The sequence below is a fragment of the Maylandia zebra genome, linkage group LG7, assembly GCF_041146795.1.
Source record: "Maylandia zebra isolate NMK-2024a linkage group LG7, Mzebra_GT3a, whole genome shotgun sequence".
NCBI classification, from domain to species: domain Eukaryota; kingdom Metazoa; phylum Chordata; class Actinopteri; order Cichliformes; family Cichlidae; genus Maylandia; species Maylandia zebra.
In genome coordinates, this window is record NC_135173.1 from 26,085,563 (window position 1) to 26,108,705 (window position 23,143).

The 23,143-nt window shown below is 39.1% G+C and overlaps 1 protein-coding gene across 1 annotated transcript in view; it reads left to right on the plus strand.

The window, feature by feature from the left end:
* Nucleotides 1-23,143, plus strand: part of cftr (CF transmembrane conductance regulator) — a 42,902-nt gene that overhangs the window by 14,772 nt on the left and 4,987 nt on the right. Inside the window, exons 9-25 of the mRNA XM_024803378.2 lie at nucleotides 623-715; nucleotides 3,590-3,766; nucleotides 4,217-4,408; nucleotides 8,920-9,014; nucleotides 9,665-9,751; nucleotides 10,212-10,968; nucleotides 11,115-11,246; nucleotides 11,325-11,362; nucleotides 12,631-12,917; nucleotides 13,098-13,177; nucleotides 13,591-13,741; nucleotides 15,534-15,761; nucleotides 17,491-17,591; nucleotides 20,297-20,530; nucleotides 22,069-22,224; nucleotides 22,483-22,572; nucleotides 22,917-23,089. Of these exons, the coding sequence (XP_024659146.1) occupies nucleotides 623-715; nucleotides 3,590-3,766; nucleotides 4,217-4,408; nucleotides 8,920-9,014; nucleotides 9,665-9,751; nucleotides 10,212-10,968; nucleotides 11,115-11,246; nucleotides 11,325-11,362; nucleotides 12,631-12,917; nucleotides 13,098-13,177; nucleotides 13,591-13,741; nucleotides 15,534-15,761; nucleotides 17,491-17,591; nucleotides 20,297-20,530; nucleotides 22,069-22,224; nucleotides 22,483-22,572; nucleotides 22,917-23,089 (3,071 nt within the window). The remainder of the gene's footprint in view (nucleotides 1-622; nucleotides 716-3,589; nucleotides 3,767-4,216; nucleotides 4,409-8,919; nucleotides 9,015-9,664; nucleotides 9,752-10,211; nucleotides 10,969-11,114; nucleotides 11,247-11,324; nucleotides 11,363-12,630; nucleotides 12,918-13,097; nucleotides 13,178-13,590; nucleotides 13,742-15,533; nucleotides 15,762-17,490; nucleotides 17,592-20,296; nucleotides 20,531-22,068; nucleotides 22,225-22,482; nucleotides 22,573-22,916; nucleotides 23,090-23,143) is intronic.

Here is a 23,143-nt window from a genome sequence, read left to right on the forward strand (position 1 = left end):
TGTGCTGGAACAACAAAGAACTATGAAATGCATACACGTAAGCAACATGGACATGACCAGCACAGAGTCCTGAAACCTGGCGTAACATGGGGGAAGTTGAACAGACGACGCGGCGACGAACAAAGGAAGACTGAGGACTTAAATACACACATGAGGTGTGTGGAGACACACGAGAACACAGCTGACTAGAGTGAAACATAATGGCAATACAGGGGAGAGTAACACTAACTACAATGAGCAAAGAACACCATACTCTTTCAAAATAAAACAGGAAACACAGAGACATAGACATGGAGATAGAACATGAACTTAACCTAACCAGAGACATGAAACATGACAGCTAGACACACGGACCAGGGAGAGATGACAAAAGGGACTAAGAAACCAAGGACTAAACTGTAAACTAGAAAACAACTAGATGCGTTAAACTACACATGTGGATACAAAAATATGCATTAGAAGTTAAACCCTGGGCCTCATGGCCCAGTACCGTGACAATAACTTTGCTAACAATCATCAGCATAATGAATCCAGAATTTTTCAGTCTTTATACGCCTATAACAGAAAAACTCTGTATAAGTTAAATGCATTTTATAATTTAAATGTATTTTTTTCTCTTCAGGATTTCCTGATGAAGGAAGAATACAGTGGACTGGAGTATAACCTCACCACCTCAGAACTGGAGTTGGTCAATGTGTCCGCATCCTGGGATGAGGTCTGTTTACGTCCATTTGTTGAGCCTAAAAGAAAGTGAATGCTTCTGCTACTTACTGCAAAGGCAGAATCAACACACTTGTCTGATGTGAGACATTTAACCGTAACATAATACACACAATCAGGAGTATCTGGATTATGGCATCATTGTCATCATGTTATATAAATAAATTGTATATTATGACATGCGCTCACCTGCCATTTCACCATTACTGGTTGCACATCCATGATTTGATCACAGCTCTGTTGCACTGAGGTCTGGTGACTGTGGAGGGAATTTGAGTTGAGTGAAGCCATGTTAAACTTCTGTTCAACAAACCAGTTATTCTTTACCCTTGAAAAGAAGGTGGAATAAAAGAAGATCAAAAACAAAATGGGCAAAAACCAGTTTGCTGTTTGCCAAATTGTCCTGTTAACGACAATAGCTCCAAGTACTAAAATATATGTCTATATAGGTTTGTCAGTTTATATCATTCTGGGGAAATTTTGGCCTACCCTCTTTTACAATATTGCCACAGTTCATTGAGATTTTGGACTCAGAGCTTTACCTGGACTGATCTACTGTTCTGACATTTGACTCTGCAACACTTCGGTATACAGAAGAGTTCACAGTCAACTCAATGACTGCAAGGGGCTCCGGTCTCATGGCTGCAAACTAAACCCAAATCAACCCCTTTCCCCTGTGCTAACACTTTCTGTGAATGTTTGTGCTGATATACTATTTTTGGTTTTCTCCACGCATTGCGCAAAACATTATGGCCAAATATCTCTACTTTGGTCCTGTATGTTCTAAGGACTTTGTTCCAATCTCATGGTTTGTTCAACACAACTTTGCAAACTGAAGCAGTGCTGTCGTGTTCGTCTCAGACATAAAAGGCTTTCTCCTTGAACCATCCCACAAAAGCAATATACAGTCATTTTCTAATTGCAAGGGTAATGCATTGAGTTTAATTAGGGAGCAAAGCAGCTGGTTACAGTAAAGAAGAAGAATTCCTTTTTAACAGAGATCTTTGGCAGAAACTGGCTCTGGAAGGCTGGTTGAGCTGAATGTATAAGTAAGATGATAAGTATAAAGAAGTTTTGGACAGAAACATCAAAGATCTGCTTTTAGTTGGCTTAGAAATAAAATGTAATTGATAAGTTGGTACAGGTGTCCAGTATTCTGCTTTTTGTGATGTACTGCTGTGTGTGTGTGTGTGTGTGTGTGTGTGTGTGTGTGTGTGTGTGTGTGTGTGTGTGTGTGTGTGTTGTGTGTGTGTGTGTGTGTGTGTGTGTGTTTAGAAGGAGGTGGGTAAATCCAAATATATCATTATCTGAGTCAGATGTCAACAGTCACTACTAGTCCCAAACATCATCAGTCAAGCTGTAATACATTGACTCTTATCTGTGTGTTAATACAAGATTGGGACAATCGCATGTTTGAAGAAGTCAAATTTTGACAGCCCCTACAGTAATTCCAGGTGTAATAGTTAATTCCTCACCATTGCTGGGAGACAGCAGTATAATCTTATCTATAAACTCAGACAGTAAACTTAATCTAACAGGTGTGATTCATTGACCATGCAATACCGTGAGAAAAAGAACATCGAGCTGGGGTTTTTTCCCATGTCACTTTGCCTAATTAATTATCCAGGTGTTGTCACTATACTGGAAACTTTGCTGGAAACACAACTCTGAACTCTTGATGAGATCAAATCAGATTCTCCCCCGGCTTTCACCTCTTCCTGGAATGTGCCATTCGCAGTTGAATGGAATGGGTGTTGCCTTTCTTTACTGCTGGCAGGGTGCACATCACCTCATTAGAATGAGAATCACACAGACAAACCTATATAACCAGAGCGCAAACTGGCATTAGAGGTACGGTGACCCATAAAATGTCACAGAGGTCAATGATTAAGCCAGGCAGTCGAGCAGAGTTCCCCTCTTCTAGCAGTGAGAGGCGTCGCCCATTAATCTTTACTGACGTAAAGACCGATGAGGTGATATAAGGCCATTGTGAGACCCTGGGAGTCTTCTTCTGTCCTTGGACAATCAAATTCCTCACAGTAATTCAATTCAATGTTATTTATAAAGCGCCAAATCAAAACAACAGTCTCCTCAAGGTGGTTTATATTGTAAGGCAGACCCTACAATAATACCTACAGAGAAAAACCCAACAATCATATGACCCCCTATGAGCAAGAACTTTGGCGACAGTGGGAAGGAAAAACTCCCTTTTAACAGGAAGAAACCTCTGGCAGAACTAGGCTGAGGGAGGGGCGGAGCCATCTGCTCCGACCAGTTGGGGTGAGAGAAGGAAAACAGGATAGAAGACATGCTGTGGAAGAGACAGAGATTAATAACAAGTGCGATTCAATGCAGAGCGGTCTATTAACACATAGTGAGTGAAAAAGGTGACTGAAAAGGAAAAACTCAATGCATCATGGGAATCCCCCAGCAGCCTATGCCTACTGCAGCATAACTAAGGGAGGATTCAGGGTCACCTGATCCAGCCTAACTGTATGCTTTAGCAAAAAGGAAAGTTTTAACCCTAATCTTAAAAGCAGTAGTTTATTCTAGTGTCACTGCCTGAGAGCACAGCATGATGGACACAGTCACTCAGCCTTGAAGCAAGCAGTTTTATCAACAAAATGAAAAACAGAAACATGCATGCCGTGTGCAGGTACACAGAGTCTTGTAAATGAAAGTGTCACATGATTCACTATAATACATTAAAAGGAGATGTTTGATTATGAAAGTCACCTTAAAGTGTAGAAAATGAACTCTTTTGTATTAAATTGTTTAAGAAATCTTAATATGCAGAAAGTAAATGATAAACAATCTTTTGCCACATACAGATATCATGTTTAGTAACTGCCTATGAACTCCTTTACAGCGTATCGGTGAGTTGTTTGAGAAGATCCAGCAGGAGAGCAAAGCAAATGGACACCTGAACGGTGACCCCGGGCTATTCTTCACCAATCTCTATGTCACCCCTGTGCTCAGAAACATCAGCCTGCACCTCGACAAAGGCCAGATGCTCGCTGTGGCTGGATCCACTGGCTCAGGAAAGGTAGGATTTCAGTCAAATTAAATTCTGGTTAGGGAGTCACTGGAGTCTGACCGATATGTCTTTCTGCTTTTTGTCAATATATTGATGTTGGTAAATAATTTTAATTTAATGGACAATAAATGCAAATTAAAGAAGAGATGGAAGAAACACCCCTCAGCCGTATTAGATGTGTTCTTGTGCATAATCTATCTGTCCTTAAGAAGCTACTGTGCAACTTGGCAACACACGTTTGAAACAATAGTAAATGAATAATGTAACAATAATAAAGTTTATTTGCAACCTTCACTGTCATAATAGCTTAATATTGGCTCATAAATAATTACATGCAATAAATGCCAGTTTCCTTTGAGCAATGAAAGAAACATGATGACTCACTCCATATTCCTTGAGTTGAGAACACAGTTAGATGAAGAAGAATAAAGTGTGACCATGCTCTCCTGTTTCCTTCAGAGTTCCCTGCTCATGATGATTCTGGGAGAACTGGTGCCAACAGAGGGTAAAATTAGACACAGTGGTCGCATTTCCTTCTCACCCCAGACTTCTTGGATTATGCCAGGGACGATTCGTGACAACATCCTGTTTGGCCTGACCTATGATGAATACCGCTACAATTCTGTTATTCAGGCCTGCCAGCTGGAAGAGGTACCTTTATTCCTTTCATTCTCTTTCGCTGCTTTTTCTTTGTGTCTTTTGTTTTGCAAACATGGAATTGTATTTGTCTTGTTCAGTCATGGTGGCTGTAGCTGTTCATGCAGAATACAGATAACCTGGTACTTATTGCAAAAAACCACAAAGTAACATGTGCAGTTCATGCATTACTAGCAGTGCACCCAAGTGCCGGGTTTTCAGTTTTGTTGTGTTTTTTTAAAGCAGCAAGTTCATGGGTACAGCCTGGCCAGTGCTCTGCTAATGGCTTATTTAGTTAGTTACAAATGCACAGCTGTGGCAGTACAAATTACCAATGCTACGTGTGCTACTGCTATCTTGGATAATTATATAATTAAATCAGAGTTGGTGGGGCTACTCTGGCTTTCCACCTTTAGAGGCCATTCCAGTAAAAAATTCCAACTGGGATTTAAAAAAATTCTGACTGGAGAGATCAAATGGAATGCCCACATGTTTATGGTAATTTGGTAAACGTAGCTTTTTCCTCTGTGTTTTGACACGTGAAATATGTTTGTAGCCACTGAAAAGAAAAAAAAATCTCCATTCTGGAAAACAAAGGTTTTGTCTTGGAGCACCTTTATCTCCTCTCTTAATGTCAGGCTGCACATTGTGTTGTGGTTCTTTGTGTTCTGATTGGTTGGGATTTTTTGTAGTTAGGGTTATTTTGCCACCTGTTGCTTTGGCTCCTTTTTCTTTTTTTGCAGTGTTTTTGTGTGCTTGTTTTCATGTGGGTGAAGATATTTTCAAAAACCTGCTCAAATGAATGTGTATTTTTTTTCTTTTTTTAAATTACAGCAGAAAATTTCTGTTTTAAAAATATTTATTTGTTTGGAATTAGCATAAGGGAGAGTTTCATTGTTTAGGCCACTGCCCAGAGGTCATGGCCATGGCTGAGTGGAAATGTAGATGGACTGAGAAGTCAGCAGTTTCACTTTTACATTCAGTTGTCTCTTTGGCATAACACAAGCACGGGTCTGTCTGTGGATCAAGTGACAAACGTTTGCAAAGTGAGGATATTGTCATGATAGTCCTGTCGTGACTACACCTTCAGGCTTGAAAACTTTGGACTCTTGCACTAAAACCTCTGCGTCAAGCTGCAGATCCAGCTATTGCCACATGTTTGAAGTTCATAGTGAAATTACAAGCAAACAAGTGGCCATAATGGGACTTCCTAAAAATGGCAGCCACACTGGAAGCTGACCAGAGGTGCATACTATTCAGAGCTTTCTCAGAATATGGATGATAATAGTTGTTGGCATGTAGCAACAATTTGACAGTGTCTTGATATTTTGATACTTTTTAACCACTAAGATAGCTTCTTACTGGTAAATAAGAAGAACTGACCAGACTGCTGTTCTCAGAGGAGAAGAAGTAAACTGTCAATGAACTCAGGTGACAAGATATCCCTCTTTATGTGGGACTGCACAGCATTTTTATTACTTGTCCCCCTTTTCCAAATCTTGAGACAATGTCCCCAATTTTTGGCTGATTCTGCTGAACATGCACATTTCTAAACTCTGGTTTTTACACAATGTATATCAAGTGAAGGCTTTTTAACCATAGTCAGGAGAAGATTATCTTGTCTAATGCCAAACCCATCAGGGAAAGTTACAAATTCCCAGAAATCACAAGCTTGTTTTGTCAAATGTGAAGGAGAGTACCATAAACACAAGTATAAAGAAAATAAGGCACTATAAAAGTAAAACTGAACTGAAAATGGCAGTATATTCTGAGAAAATGGTTTGCTTGAGTAATTTGTCAGCTTCGCACAGGGAGGGAAGTGTGTGGTGTGAGGTGACATGTGTGTCGTCATTGGATTAAAATTTTTAGATATGGTGCCAATCTGCGCATACAGCCAAGCTAAACCCCCAAAACTCTTAATAGGAAGGAGATAAGCTAAGAAAAATACAAAAAGAGAATATGGGAGTATAAACAAACAATTGCACGAGACCAAGAACAAATTTCAGACAACTTTTTTCCTTATTGTATTGAATCACCAATATATAAAAATAAGCTTTCACCTGTACATGCTACATGACACTCTGATAACAGTTTATTTTTAAATTAAAATTAAAATGATGTGTTTGTCCACATTTAGTATGCTGAGATCTGTTCACCCTACTGTAAACATATCACTGAAAGTATGGCAGCATTACTGGATTGAAAATGTGACTACATACTAAAAAAAATCTGTTTTCAGCAGAGTGAAATCTTTGCCAGCTTTTTTTTTTTTTAAAGTCTTTTCTTAGTCAGTGATCTGATTCTCTCTGCTAAGCTGCCTGTGTGGAGCCACTGCAGGGCATCGCGATGGCTCAGGTTTCACCAGTCCACATTTACACCAATTATGTGTCCCACAAACACAAATACTTGCATACTTGCAAACTCTATGCTTGTCTCTAACTCTGACACATGTACTCTCTCATAAAGCCTCAGTGTTGAGTGACGGACCTCCAGCAGAATAATGTCTCCTCTGTTACTGTGGAAATCTCACATTATGTCACTGGGATGCAATACAAGCCTTTCAGCTCACAACAAGCTGGATGGACGAGCATTGGATCTGAGGCAGTGAGATTTAAAAAAACAAACAAAAAAACCCCACACAAACACAACTTAGAAGTGTCAGTTTTTGAACATACATTACTCAAAGGTTTGGTGTGATTTTGCTTTCTGATTTGTTGAATATATCCATGGCATCAGCTGGAAGGAACACCAGGTAGTAGAACACACAAAAACAACTTCCATCAAATTTCATTTTTCTGAAAGTTGTCTCAATGCAATGCCAGAAGTTAATAAAATAAGACCCTGATATGCTACTATACTATACTATACCTATACTACTCCATATGGAAACATTAACTGTCTTGGACCAGTGCAGAAGCAGCAGGACAGATCTGACCCTGAACAATAATTAAATGCACAAAGGCTGATGCTCCAGACACTGAAAACTGATTCCTTCTTTCACTGAAAAAGTCATTTCAAGCTGTGCTAAACTGATCAGTTAGACTTTTAGCATGACACATTAGCCTTGGCTAAAGCAATGTGCAAAATATAAACTACATAAAATAAAAAACTACAACTTTTACTGAAATCAGTCGAGAAGCTCATGCCGTGTGTGGGACCATCATATTTATTGACTGCGGAGTCACATCTCGTGGCTGATACACAATAGAAAAACTCTGCCTTTATTTTGTATTTGAGGAGATGTGTCAAATGTTTGATTTCTTCCCACTGTAAAGCCATTTTAGCTACAAGAGTTTTTTGATAGTCAAAGGTGAGGCTTTTTTCTATTTCTAATTGTTGTTTTTTTTGTTCTGTTTTGTTATTGTTGTTACTATTTAACTGCTTTATTTTACAAAGCTGTTAAACAATTTGTTAACTTGGTCCTTTATACACTCCTATCCAGACAGAGGAAGCTATTTAAAAGGTAGGAAGTTTGAATGATGATAAACTTGTGCTGTCACTTCATTCCTGTTGCTGTAACTGTTTCATAATCACTGGCTGCCATATGTCTACGTGACAGTGTTCATGTGCCATCTATGCTTTGTGCTTTTGTTTAGTTAGATTTTTGAAAATGCCCATGAGAGCATATAGACAGGATAACTTTGAAAATGAGCTATAATCACTTTGAGGACTGCATTTGTTCTTTTTTCTTTATTCTTGGACATGTTTCATTGTTGCCCATTCATTCAGTGAGCAGGCATGAGGCCATCACTGCTCCATGAAATCAATGAGCTTCTTTATGAAGAAGATCGTCCACTTCATTTTCTGCCCTCTTTACAACAAGGGTGTCAAACAGTTTAACTGAGTGGATGGCATCAATGGCCAGACAGAAACATTTTTTTCACAGGCTTTCATTTCTTGTAACACTTTTGTAACAGCCTGTGACTAATGAGCAAGTGACAAGTAATGCGAGTATGGGTATTTTTACTAATGCCAAAAATAACAAAGGTAAATAATACATCTTTCCATTATGTTCTTGTATATAGCCTGTGTAGTAGGCCTAAAATTTACAACCGAAACTTTGGGTAGGACATTTGAATAAAAAGTTAAAATTGATTTTCTAGTTTTCCAAAATCACAACACAGATGATGTTCTTTGAACACAGAGATCACCTTGCAAAGAGATGCTTGGTAAAGAAGTTCTGAGTCTTCCACCTTTTGAAATTGCCTGCTGTGCCGTTCTGTGTTGGTTAGCGTGTAAGCTCGCAGGTGTGTGCAGTGACTGTGCACTTGTCTCTTTGGTTTGGTGGTGTTGCAGTGCAGACCACAGCTGCATCTAGGAGGCCAAAATTTGTTGAGAACCTAAACTAATAAAAGGACTGGATTCAAATTTAAGAAGGGCTGAATTTGGTCCACAGATCTTGAGTTAAGAGTAAAGATAACGGTACATAAAAATGAAAAATCCAGAGGATTAAAAACAAGGAAGTTGAGGTATTTATGTGCCAGTCTAATGTGTTATACCCACTCTTTCCCTGTTTTCCTCTCCAGGACTTCGCTTTGCTCCCCGAGAAAGACAAGACGTATCTTATCGATGGAGGGGGGACCCTCAGTGGTGGTCAAAGAGCTCGTCTCTGCCTTGCCAGGTAGTTTCTGTCACACCTGAGCATCTGTCAGCAGGCCTCATTCACTCTTGTTTGTCTGTCAGCACAGACTACCTTTGCTCATTAGTTAGGATTTTGGTTCTTTTTTTGTATCAACTTGTGCGTTTCTTCTGTAAATTCTACATCATCGCTGTAGCACTTCCATAGCAACAGGTTACATAAAAGAAATATCATAAAACATTAAGGACATTAAAATAACCCTCTAGCTACAGTATATGTGTCCAGCAAAAAGAATAAATATCAGTGTACTTAATCAGAAGCTGCTCAGGATCACAGATCACTCATGTGTGTGTTGCTGTCTGCTTTTTATGGTTTCTGTGGCTTTTACAGCCCGAGCTTTATTGCTTTTTTAAATCTCTGTGGATCAGCCAGAAACTCTCATGTTCCCCTGCATTATTTATTGGTTTAGTGTGCTAACGTTAATTTGCAGCCACTCCTTGACTTTTTTAACTTCTGCTATCAACATAGCTATTCACTGTGACTGATATATTCCAGCTTCTCTTCTTTGCCTTTCTGCATCTTATACTTTCTCTAATTTTGTTTGTTTGCTTTTTTGTTTTTTTAAAGCAATTTGGAACATTTTCTTTACCTTCCTTGTTATCTGTGACCTAATATGTGTGTTTCTCTCTCAGGGCTGTGTATAAAGATGCAGACCTCTACCTCCTGGATGCGCCTTTCACCCACCTGGACATCGCTACAGAAAAAGAGATCTTTGAAAAGTGCGTGTGATAACAGAGAGTCTTTCATGTAGAGGAGGTCGGGGTGATTAGGCTAAAAATTGACCTCAAAGTCAAGGTTAACACTTGGTGTCTCTGAAAATGCTCTTTTCTGTTGGGAGTCATAACTGCTTTATAACAATGTAACCTTCTCAGGAAATGTGTTTCTTTCTTTTTTCTTTTTATAGAGTAACGCTTTTATGCTTGGATGGTCTTTGGTTAGCTTCCATTTTGGAAAAGCAGACAAAATTGCTTGTAAACTTTTAGAGTTGTGAAATGTATTTATATATACACTCTTATAATGTGTGTATATATAAATACACATTCATATAAATATCCATATCACTAGCTCGATATTTATAGTTTCTGGTAATTATAATTTCTATTCTGCATTTGTTAGAAAGAAATAAGCCCTTCTTTGTCAGACTTTTTTTTTAAAGTGCGCATTTTTATCCACACACAGCTGCATCTGTAAACTTATGGCCTCCAAGACTCGTGTCGTAGTAACCAGCAAGTTGGAGCATCTCAAGCGTGCAGACAAAATCCTTCTGCTGCACAATGGAGATTGTTACTTCTATGGCACCTTCTCAGAGCTGCAGGCCAAGCGTCCAGACTTCAGCTCCCTGCTTCTTGGTCTTGAGGCTTATGACAACGTCAATGCTGAGCGGCGTGGATCCATTCTCACAGAAACTCTTCGCAGGGTTTCAGTTGATGAAACCGCTGGTTTCCGTGGCCCAGAGCAAATTCGTCAGTCCTTCCGACATGCACCAGCTCAAAGCCATCCTCTAGGTGATGGCTACCCTGAAAAACGCAAGCAGTCACTCATCCTTAATCCTCTGGCAGCTGCCCGCAAGTTCTCCTTCATTGGGAATTCTCAACAAACCGGAAACACAACAGTGGAAGACAGGTCTGATGAACTCCCAGAGAGAAGATTCTCTGTAGTGCCTGAAGATGAACAAATAGAGGAGGCACTTCCGAGGAGTAACCTGTACCATGATGAGTTTCAGCACCTTAGCGGGCAGCGGCGCCAGTCTGTCTTGGAGTTCATCACCAGTGCTCGCGGCCAAGAGCGCAGAGAGCAGATGCAGTCATCTTTCAGGAAAAAGCTCTCCATCACACCGCAGTACAGCCTTGCATCAGACCTGGACATTTACTCCCGCCGCCTGTCCAAGGACAGTGTTTATGACATTAGTGAAGATGTGGATGAAGAAGACATGGAGGTAAGGCTTTTTAACATATTATCCTCTTATGTCTCTGAAAATGATTATGTAAAAATATTTTCACAAACTGTGCTATGTACCAAAATCAAGAAATTATTGTTAAGTGAGCCACATGGTTAAAACCCATCTATCCTGTTTCTTGACAGCAATGTTTTGCAGATGAACGTGACAAAAATGTCTTTGAAACTACCTCATGGAACACTTACCTACGCTACGTAAACACCAACAGGAACTTAGTCTACGTCCTCATTTTCATCTTCATTGTCTCTGTCATTGAGGTAAAAATCAAAGATTTGGGGTTTTTGTGTTATTGTGTGAATTTAATTAACGGCATTTTGTTTTCTTTTCACAAATAGGTTGCTGGCTCTGTCCTCGGTATTTTTCTTATTACTGAGTAAGTCCCATGTTTCATGTTGCCTTAAACTGAAAATGATTATGATTCTTCTCTTTGTCTTTGGATAGTCAGCTAGTGTGCTCTGAGCTTTCTGATCATGTTAACTCTAAATACTATTTAAATAGTATTTACAGACCTTACTGTAAATCACTGGTTTTCCACTGGCTCCCAATCTATAGCCAGGTGGACAAAATAATTTGTTGTAAATCATAAACTTGAGTACTATGGTTAAAAGTACATTTACACAAATGGGGCCCATGTATACAGTAAACAGACTGATTCTTATATAGTGCTTTTCTACTCTCCTGAGGCACTTAACATCCCACATTCACACAAGGACTCTTTTCTATGCTGTTTTTTAAGTTACTAACTAACATTCACACATATTCATACTTTGATGGCTGCATCAGAGAGAACCTGGGGCTAGTAGTCTTGCCCACGGATATTTGGCATGCAGACAGGCAGGGTTTGAACCACCAGCCTTCCGGTCAGAAGATGACCTGCTCTACCACCTGTGCTACAGCCACCCAACGTATGGTGACAAAACAAGCAGATTGTGTCATTTATTCCTTCCAGCATCATCAAATAGGAACTTCGAATCAATTTATCAGAGATGTCCGAGGCTTATAAGGGTGGTCCTTGGACGATTTCTTTCGCTGTGCACATTCACATGCTAACGAGTAGGGGACACATGCATGGCTGTTGCGCTGTAGTGTGTTGGCTTGAAGAAATAAAAAACTAGCACATAGACATCCACATGGATCAGAAGTTCACCCTCTGATCAAATCCATGTCAAATGGCTCTAAGTGAACTTGTGTTTAGGTCTTATATTTCTTTTCACTTTTCTTATTTTTCACTGGCGGCTGATTTTAAATGTGACAGTAGGTTTAAATGTACTTATTTTTTGTGTTTATTTGTTTATTTAATTGTTTATTTGTTACATGTTAATTACTAGACAAAGACAAAGCCGTCCATCTTTAGGTTACAGTGAGGGACGACGAATTCGCTCTGTTCATGTAAATCGAGTTGAAAAAAAGTACTATAAGTGTAATTTTCTCTATCATGAGCTGATTTAACTGCTGCTTTATTTAATCGTGTAAATGAGAGTAACCAAAAGTGAGCAATAAAAATATCTGTTTATTAACATCAGTAATTTACATTTAGAGGTCACAATTATGCAGAAATCACTAAAAGGTAATTTTGTGATCTATTCTATAATGAAGAATTGCTCCATGTAACATTTATTATACATTCCTCACATCCAACAGTGAGGTCTGGAGGGACGCCGCCAATCCTTCATCGCCCAACTATATTGATGAGCAGCACCCCAATGCATCGTCGCCGCCTGGCCATCTCGGTGTTATTATGACACCCACCAGTGCTTATTACATCATCTACATCTTTGTAGCCCATGCGGACAGTATTCTGGCCCTGGGATTCTTCAGGGGTCTCCCTTTAGTGCATACATTACTGACTGTGTCCAAAAGACTGCATGAACAGATGCTTAGCTCTGTGCTGAGAGCCCCCATGTCTGTGCTCAACACGATAAAAACAGGTGCTTTGCTTTTTTACTTTTTGAGTAAAACAGATTTTTACTGGTTAATGGCCTAGATGATGTCACTAAATAAATGAATGATGGTAGAGAATCCCTGTAGAACAAAATCTGATTATCAATGCTGATTATTAATATCTTCCTTTACTACAACACCTTCATACTTTCACTGTCCTCTTTCAGCCAGGATCGTGAACAGGTTCACCAAGGACATGGCCATCATAGATGACATGCTGCCATTGGTGCTTTTTGACCTCATACAGGTATTTATCCAATACTGTGGATGATGATGCAGAGTTTTTGGAACTGCAAAAAGTGACTGAAAACTACTGCGACAAATATTCCCTCTTTCTTCATTGTAAATTGATTAATGGGGTGCAATTGTAAGCAGAATAAATAAATAAATGACAATTCAATTTCAAAATTCAATTTCCTCAATTTATCCTTTAAATTTTTGAATCTTGCCCTGGAGAAATTGGACAATGTTTTTTATTCCTCTGTAAAAGTTTTACAATCATATTATAATAAAAAAGAAAGAAATGATTAAAAACAAAATGAAAACATGCAGTGAAAATAAGAACAGGGAAACTGAAAACATCTTTTTTTTTAAAGCCAGAAATACCAAATAATAATAAGTCTGCTCATATCTGTTATTAACATATTTTCCCAACACCAGGTGTCATTGATCGTCGCCGGTGCCATCTTCACTGTGTCCATCATAGAGCCATACATCTTCATTGCTGCTCTCCCATTGGCTTTTATCTATGTTTTCCTCAGGAAGTACTTTCTACGAACTGGACAGCAACTCAAAGTCCTGGAGGCTGAAGGTGAGCATTGGAGAGTTGTTGGCCGTTAGAGATGACAGTGGTTTTAGGTTTTAGTGACTCCAGCAGTAAATGTAAAATGTAGAAAGGGGGGGAAAAAGAAATTTGCTGTAGTTTAATAATATGTTTAAATATCTTTCGAGATAAATTGTCTAAATAACCTATGTAAGAAAAGAGGCTAGAAAAAATGAGAAAAAAACGTTGCTTCTTCATAAAGCAGAATGGTATTATTTAAATAGTTCTTACTGCTTTGTATGTGATGTATTATTAGGCATATGTCTGGGTGCTGTTCTTTAGCTCTGGCTCTTGCAGACTTTAATCCTGAAGATGAGTTTTTATTTTCTTTTTGAGGGGAGGGAAAATGGGCTCAGAAAAGAGTAGAGAAATGAAAGTGAGTAGTGACATATATCAGTAAAAGTGAGAACATAATAGGAAAACCAATACTGAGAACAGAGGAAAAGGGATGCTTCCTCTGAGAAGGAACCACAATCAGTGGGCAAAGCTGGCAGATGGCTTAGGGGCCAAAAGTCACTGAAACATGAAAACATGAGAGAGGAAGAGTTGAGTCAGAGGACAGGGTGTCTCAGAAAGAGAGGAACAGTTTTCTTCCAGTATTGAGACTTGGATAACGTTCATATTTGGTTGTTTTCCTTTGAGCTCCTCAAGACATCAGAAAAGATTGTTGGCTTTTGGCTTTAAAAACCAAGCCTACCTGCTGAATAATGAAAGTGTTTATATTAGTGAAGATTTTCAAAGCAGTGTAATTTTAATCATTTATAATCATTACAGTCTCGTGGGGCTTACAGAGGTCAAATCTACAGGAGTCTGTCTTTATTTACTACACTTTTTCTCAAAGTCAGATGCTTGTAATAAATGTAACAGAGAAATCTGCTTGTTGTCTTCATATTACAGTACAGTACATTTTCATCATGTACTGTGTTGCTAGTGGCGGCTGTCCATCTTTAGCTTCAGTTTAATGCACACATGAACAGTAGATATTGTGTCATCAACAACCTCATTAAGTGCACTTAAGTAAAGGTCACTTTCAAAACTTCTATGTAATAGAAATGTAATGGGTTTAAAATATTTACAATTAGTATCTAATATAGAGACTTACAATACAACACGATACATATAAATTCATTTTAGTTTAGTGGTCATAAGTTGAAGAACTGCACTGTTGCTAAAGGCCGACAGAGCAGAAGAAAGGAGGTTTGTACAGTCAGAGGATGAGGAAGCTGCTGACGATGTTGCCGCTCTGTTTTTTGGGCCTCTCTGCTGTGCCCTCGATTCTGTCACTGAATATGTGTTTCAGTGATGACGCTGAGATGTTTCCGGAGCTGCTGAGAGCTCACTGGGGTCAGAGAAATGAGCTGAGCTGGGATTTCCTCCAAGCCCATCCTGGTGTTTTACCCACTGGATTCACAGGGACAAATTACAGTGGAAATTATGCTCTGTTTATATTAGTCAGACATGGCCATTGAATTTTAATCTTGAAGAAATTATTGTGACCATAAAGACATAAGATGTGCAAAGAAGGGGTTGCTGCTAAAGTATAACTTTTCCAGGTTGATTCTTGTTTAATGAATTTATATGTATTGTAGTTTTCTAGTTCAGAAGTGTTACCTAACTAAAAGGTACCAAGTAGTGAAATTAAATGACCTTTTAGAAATTTAGTTAGCAGTTTTTTTTATTTGTCAGTCTGATATCTGATATGTAATGCAGGGATTGTTTTACAAAGTAAGTGCTTATACATTAAGAGTTTTAAAGTCTTTTCTTTTTTCTTTTCTTGCAGCTCGTACCCCGATCTTCTCCCATCTCATCCTCTCACTAAAGGGTTTATGGACAATTCGGGCATTTGAGCGCCAGACCTACTTTGAGACACTTTTCCACAAGGCTTTGAACACTCACACGGCCGCCTGGTTCCACTACCTGTCTGTTCTGCGGTGGTTTCTCTTCCGCTGTGACATGCTCTTCACCGTGTTCTTTACTGCTGCTGCCTTCATCGCAACAGGAAGCAACAGTGAGTGTGACTACACATGGACAATAAACTTTATATAAAAGAGAGAGAGCCACCATGACCTCAACTAATGTGTATGGACTCCACATTTTGAAGTGTCAATATTTAGACAAAAGTGTTCAGAGCCAACATAACAGTCAAACAAGCTTGGTTAGCAATTTGTATCTATAAACTGTGAAGGAGCAAAGCTAAGACATAGGCGCCTGATAACTGGTAGCTGTGCACCAAATTGTAAGACTTAAAAACATAAAAGTAAATCCCTGCCAGTAGTAGTTGTTAAGTAGGGGAAAAACAGCACTAGTGTGAAAACGCAGGCATTTTTATGGCTAAAGTTTGGGAGTTTCAGCATGGGAATCTGTCAGGACTGACCTGCTTTTGGAACCAGCCTCAAGTGGCAAGTCAGTGAACTGCATTCAAAGGGGATTGGCTGTTTGTTGCCTTTGGGTGTTGTTAGTGAAGCTGTGTTTGTGGTGATGTACAACATACATAAAGTTTATCTTAAATATTTTGGCTTTTTCACATCTTAAAGTCCAGTCAAGGTTCATATTTTTGTTGCACCATTTCCATTTTTTCTGACAGCTTTTTTATTTGTATTTATGTTATTAAATTTTTTTTGAAATAATTGGTTTGAAAGCTGCCAGAAAAAAATATTTAAATGAATGCTAAATTACATTTCAGTTTCATTCATAATAAGTCCATAACAATAAGTTTAACTTATTTGGTCTAAACCTTTGTGGTCTACTCAGATCAAACACGAGGTGTAGTTTCACCTTGAGTCAACAATATGGATGCAGCTTCTTCAGTGTTTTGGGAAATCCACACGGCTTTCCACAGCAGGGCTACCACCAGAATCAAGTTGCAGTTAACATCATTTCAGAAGTTACCGGGAAGTTTTGCAGTTCTCGTCACTGTTGTCAAAGGACTGTCTTTCTTTTGGTATCTCCTCTATGAAAGTGAATCTTTTGCACCTGACTGCCCACAAACAGTGGCAATTAACCTGTTCTCCATTTCTGATAGTCAGTGTCAAATCACTTTGACTTCATCAGTGACAAATGTCAAAGCTTTAGAGAATATTTTTGTGATTAGATTGTGGCCAGTTGATTTCTTTAGATGATTATAATCAAAGGAGCTGGTGCATTTGAACAACCAAATGACAAGAGATCATAAAGTCAGTTTGCAATGGAGACATTACAGAATATGAGAATAATTATTGTGATTAAATGATGATTAGAAATTGAATTGTGTTGCAAGAACATTTTGAAAATTCCCACATGTTGGTTAGTAAGCACTTTGATACGCCTGCTGAGCCTAACAAGGACAAAACCCCAGTATTATCTGTAGTTTGCAGTGTGTAGAGTTAGATGATGATAAGAAGGGAACAGTTTGCCTGTGAAAAGTCATCAGAACTGCTCAAATGCCCAAGGATAAAATGTCTTGTACAAAAAGGAGGCAAGTGTTTTCTTGGTGAATTGGAATGCAGGTATACACACACAAACCCATGGGTTGTTGCGTCATAGGATCAGTTTATATTGAGAGCACATTAATGGGTCATTACACAGCTCATTAGTTTCCAATGGACCCAGTAGCAGCGCTCTAATACCTGAATGTGGGTCTGACATCAGAGAGAGCAGTTTTGATTGGACACTACTGATGCGTGTGTGTGTGTGTGTGTGTGTGTGTGTGTGTGTGTGTGTGTGTGTGTGTGTGTGTGCCCATGCGTGTTTTTGTACAGGGGACAAACCAGGAGAGATTGGCATTATTGTGGCCCTGGCTATGCTTATCTGTGGGATCTTCCAGTGGGCTGTCATCACCAGCATCGCTGTAGATGGGATGGTATGTCATGCACACACACACACACACACACACACACAAACAAAGCTATTGTCAATATATACCAAACAGTCAATGGCCAGTTATAAGTTGTTGAATTCAGGCAGATGCACACACCTAAGAAGGTTTTGTTAAATAAACCTGCAAACAAAGGTTTTACTGTTAGTCTATTTCACTATTGATGGTACTGACTTCTGGTTCACCACACCTATGGAAAAAAACTTGGATGTTTCTCTATGTTAGTATTTTCCTTCTTCCACTTCTCTTCATCCCAGCTGGTTTACTTCTGTTAATAGGAAGATTTCCCTCACTGTTGTCAAGTTCTTGCTCAATATACATTGTTGGAAGGTTAGAATTCTGTAGTATCTACATTTTGCGTGGTCTTTGTCTTACAGTATAACATGTCTCATGGGCACTATTGCTATTCTTTTGGTACTAAAACGATGACTGCTGTTACAATAGCATGCTTTATGCACTTTTCCCTTTGGGAACTGAATCCCACCTTTGCAAAATATAACTTCTCCAGCTCAGACACACTGTGCCTCATTTTCTTCAACAAGATGCCTTTCAGTCAATGGTGACCTGTAGCTACTGTTTGTAAGAGGTTTAGATCTCGTTGTTGAGATAAAAGCAATTGGCCAATAAATTCACAGCTTGTAGGTTAGTGAGACACTAGATGGTGACACTGCATTCTTAGTGAAGTGGGGTTTTTCCTCACCCAAGATGCTTCATACTCAAATAGGGAAAAGCACATCTCAGATGGGTATGGTGGTTAATAGTTGTGGCTCCTTATACTATATGTCAGTTTGTTTACACCATCAAAAAGGCAGTCAGCAGCAGATTAAAGATGGCAATGGCCATTTTTGTTCTCTGTAACAGCACTTTGTTGACTTAGCATGGCTTACCAATATTGAAGGATACTGCAGGGTTTAAGATCAAAGAGAGAAAGAGCAGGCTGAACTGCCTGTACTTTACTTTCATTTGCTCTTTTTAAGACTTAACTTTGTGCCCATCCATCAGTTTTTTTTCTCCCACATTGTTGTTAGTGAATCTTACAGAGCTTATCACAGTGTAGGACATTCTGTTCAGTATGGACACAGGCTCTCAATATGGTGGTAGAGATTTGTGTTTGGGATAAGTTAGATCTGTTCAGTCCAGTATGAATTGTGTTTGTGTGTGTGACTGCCTCTGAATTATATTTTCAGTGATACTAAAATAGCCATTAAAGTAACTTCTGATAAGCACATTTTCATTGCATTTTAAGTTTATCTGTAGAATGTCAACTTCTCTACAGCTAAGATAAGGAAATGGGATGTAAGGAAGCATCCCTCTTTTTTTTTTACTTTTTACATGAGGGGGGCGGGGCAGCAATCTTCCACTCCCACTTATTAATCATCCAAAGACCCAGACAGCGTTTCACTTCTTTTGAAAGCCTGGTGCTTGGCCTTATCCACCCTGACTTGAAGACTCAAAAGCCATTTTTATTACTTATCTATTATCCACCTGGTGGACAATAGGTAACCAGACAATGGTTATCTATTGTCAATAGAGTTCTTCAGAGACAATCTGATTTTTTTGACTCTTTTTCTGATTTGGTGTTCAGTTCAGATGAAATCATTATTGTGGGTGATTTTAACATGTAGATATTGAAAACATCAACAGAATATTTAATCTAATTTTAGACTCAACTGGTGTCTCTCAAAATATAAAAGAACCCACCCATGACTTTAATCACACGCTGGATCTTGTTTTGACACGGCAAAGAAACTGAACACTTAAGTATTCACCAAAACCCTCTTTTGTCTGGTCATTTCATATAATAATAACATTACAATTACAATAATGACTTACACGGCACTGGGGAATACATTTCGTCACAGTAGATGTCTTTCAGAAAATGCTGTTAATTTTAAGGCTATCATTCCTCCAGTATTATCTTCTTCAATGCCATGTGCAAACACAGTGCAGAGCAGCTGCATGAACTGATGTTCTTGTTAATCGTTTTCTATCTTCATCAGGTATGACTTTTTTGTGGATATTGTGGCTCCTCTGACAAAAAAAGCCTCAAATCAGTACTTGACTCTGGTAAAACTCCCAAACATGAGCAAGCAGATAACTCATAGCCTGGAGGGAAAATGGCATCTCACTATTTAGAAGATCTTCATTTAGCCTTGAATTTTTTTTTTTTGCTGCTTTATAAAAAAGCTCTCCACAAAGCTACAACATCTTACTATTCATCACTGATTGAAGGAAATAAGAACAACCCTTGGCTTCTCTTCAGCACTGTAGCCAGGCTTCTCGTGATGCTCTTGTTCACTCACATTTTTTTCAACTCTCTCTTCTCACTATTTTCACTACACACCATAAATCATTAGTTATTATTAATCTCTGGCTCTCTTCTACAGCAAGTCTTTGCCCTGTCTTCTTCCCCTAAACCCCAACCCATTGTAACAGATGGCCCCTCCCTGAGCCTGGTTCTGCTGGAGGTTTCTTCCTGTTAAAAGGGAGTTTTTCCTTCCCACTGTCGCCAGAGGGCTTGCTCATAGAGGTTCATATGATTGTTGGGGTTTTCTCTGTTTTCTCTATTATTGTACGGTCTTTACCTTACAATATAAAGCAGTATGAGGTAACTGTTGTTGTGATTTGGTGCTATATAAAAACAACTGAAACAAATTGAAAGAAAAATTCTGTATCTCTCTTCTTCTTAGATGCGTTCAGTGAATCGGGTATTCAAATTCATCGACCTACCATCAGAAGATCCTCGGTTGGGGAAACCTAAAGGAGGTGGCAGAGGCCTTGATATCGTCATCGACAACCCCCATGCACGTGACTGCTGGCCTAACTGTGGCCAGCTGGACGTCCGGGGCCTCACAGTGAAATACACAGAGGCTGGGCGTGCCATCCTCAACAATATCTCCTTCTCTGTGGAGGGGGGACAAAGCGTAAGTCCTTAGTGATTGGTAGAGACTGCCTGTGGAACCTGGCAGGAGAAAGCATGGTACCTCTGCCTAATTAGGTTTACCAAACAAAAGAATAATTCCCCCCAAGCGATAAAGCAATTCAAGTGCCATAGTTAGGTCACAGAAAGGTTGTGAACAATATACTAGCCAGCCACAGGAATGTGTCACAGGGAAGGTTACACGTGAACACATTTCTGGTTGTTGTTTTCAGCTAATGTTGTGCAAACATTTTTTTATATTAACACTGAATCTAATTGCTATGCTAAATGGGTTTGTTGGAGTTCTGTTAAACTCTTTTCAGTATTTTTCTGAACCAAACCAGGAGACAAAATTATGAGCTAAGACAGAGATTAAAACAGACTTCAGAAAAGTGTATGTGGACTGAACTGGAAACACTATTCCAAGTGGAAGTGTTGATCTGTGCATACAGATAGGCAACTGTTTGCTAACAAACTGACAAAAAGTGATAATATCACAGTTCTGTTTATAGCTTTTTCCTTTCCTCCCTAAGTGGCCAAGAACTGTGCGTATAGCTTCAAGTTGCAAATTAGAAGAATCTGGGCAGGGAATCAAATTTTTGTGCTCATTTATTCATTTTCAAATGAGCAAAATGTTATTTCTCTCTAGAGCTACAATAAGGCTTGAACCTGGCCAAACAATAACACAGACATAACAATCTACTAATGACTAAGTAAGCACGGCCCTGAGTGAGTGTCGGTCATGACATCACGGCATGATGGCATTATGACACATGCTTAAAATTAAAGTGGCTTATGATTTTGAATTAGCTTTCTGTAGAAAAGAGAAGACATGCAATATCTGACCACTCGCACCTCTGCTCTCCACCATTGGTTTTGGCAGTAATTATAGTCAGTATGACTTTGTCATAATGAATCAGAGCACAGTAAATATCTGCACTATGGTTTCGTGCCATTAGACGCTCAATAGCTTCGCGACAAATGTGCTAATTGTTGCTGCACAAGGAAGAAAGAAGAGAGGACTTTTAGACCATCTAGACCACAAACTCTTCCCCTCCAAAGATTTAAAAACAGCTCCATCAAAAGAAACATCAGCCCTTTTGTGTAGCTCATAGATGGAGGGAGCTATTTCAGTGTTTCAAATTATTATTAACTATTTCTAATTAAAATTTCAATTAAATGGAGTAACGGAGAGAAGGATAACAAAAATTCAAGTAACAACAATAGATCCCTTTTTGTAAGGTGCGAACAGCTTTTAGTGGTGCTTCTGAAGAAACTGATGTTAGTACGACGCCAGCTAAACTAAAGAGAAACGGTAAATGCTTATATGTCTTATTGCAGGGCACAAGTAAACTGACACAGTAGCCATGCAAATGAAAAAGTGCTGTCATCTATATTACAATAAAAAGGATGAGCATTCAGACACAAGGTCAATGAACCCGTTCAACATGAGGGCATGTTGAACGGGTTCATTAATTGTATTACATAACAGAAAAAGCTGGATATGAGCATTTACCATGAAAATGTTATGACTGTGTGCAGGTTGGTCTGCTGGGTCGAACAGGTTCAGGGAAGAGCACCCTGCTGTCTGCTCTGCTGCGTCTCACCTCCACAGAAGGAGACATTTCTATCGATGGTGTTTCCTGGAACTCTGTCTCATTGCAAACATGGAGGAAGGCCTTCGGTGTGGTGCCACAGGTATATCTATGAGTGATTAACTTCTGATATTTGATGCAGTTTCAGACAGTTACCCCAGCATCTACTGCTTATCTGGGTCTAAAAACGGTCTAAGCCAGTGGTTCCCAAACTGTTTTTTGCTAGGCCCCCTCTCTGTTTTACAAGAAAAATGACTTAATGTTTTGAAACTTAAGTCATTATTCTTGGATGTTACAAGATATCTTTTTAATCCAGTCTATTGAGAGTTAACTGTTTAAGTCTCTGGTCTTTCTTGAACAGAAAGTCTTTATCCTGACTGGAACTTTCCGGATGAACCTGGACCCACATGGAAATTACAGCGACACAGAACTGTGGAAGGTGGCTGAGGAGGTGAGGAGGAGGCGGTGTTTTCTTTGTTTCGTAATTTAGTTATGATTGATAAAGCAGCCTTGTTTTGCTTCAATTAGAGATAATAAAGCTCATGTTTTGGAGTTAGACACAATCTTACATGCCCTCTTTGAGCTTTCCCCTCATGCTAGGAATAAATATGGAATTATTGTACTGTCTGCATAGGACAGTGATGTTGGTAAAATTACTGCCATGCAGTTTTACCACCATTTCAACATTGATGTCATGAAGTTTACACTAATATTTTAAAATGCTAAAAATGAGGTAAAGATAATATGGAACTTCGGACTTTCAGTAAAAGTAAACTCTGTCTTGTGTGCCCTCAGGTGGGTCTGAAGTCTGTGATTGAGCAGTTCCCAGACAAGCTAGACTTTCAGCTGGAGTATGGAGGCAGCGTGCTGTGCAATGGACACAAACAGCTGGTTTGTCTTGCCCGTTCCATCCTCAGTAGAGCCCGTATCCTGCTGCTGGATGAGCCATCTGCCTACCTTGACCCTATGTGAGTATTAAACACTGTCTACTCAATAATCAACATATATAAATCACATTTGAT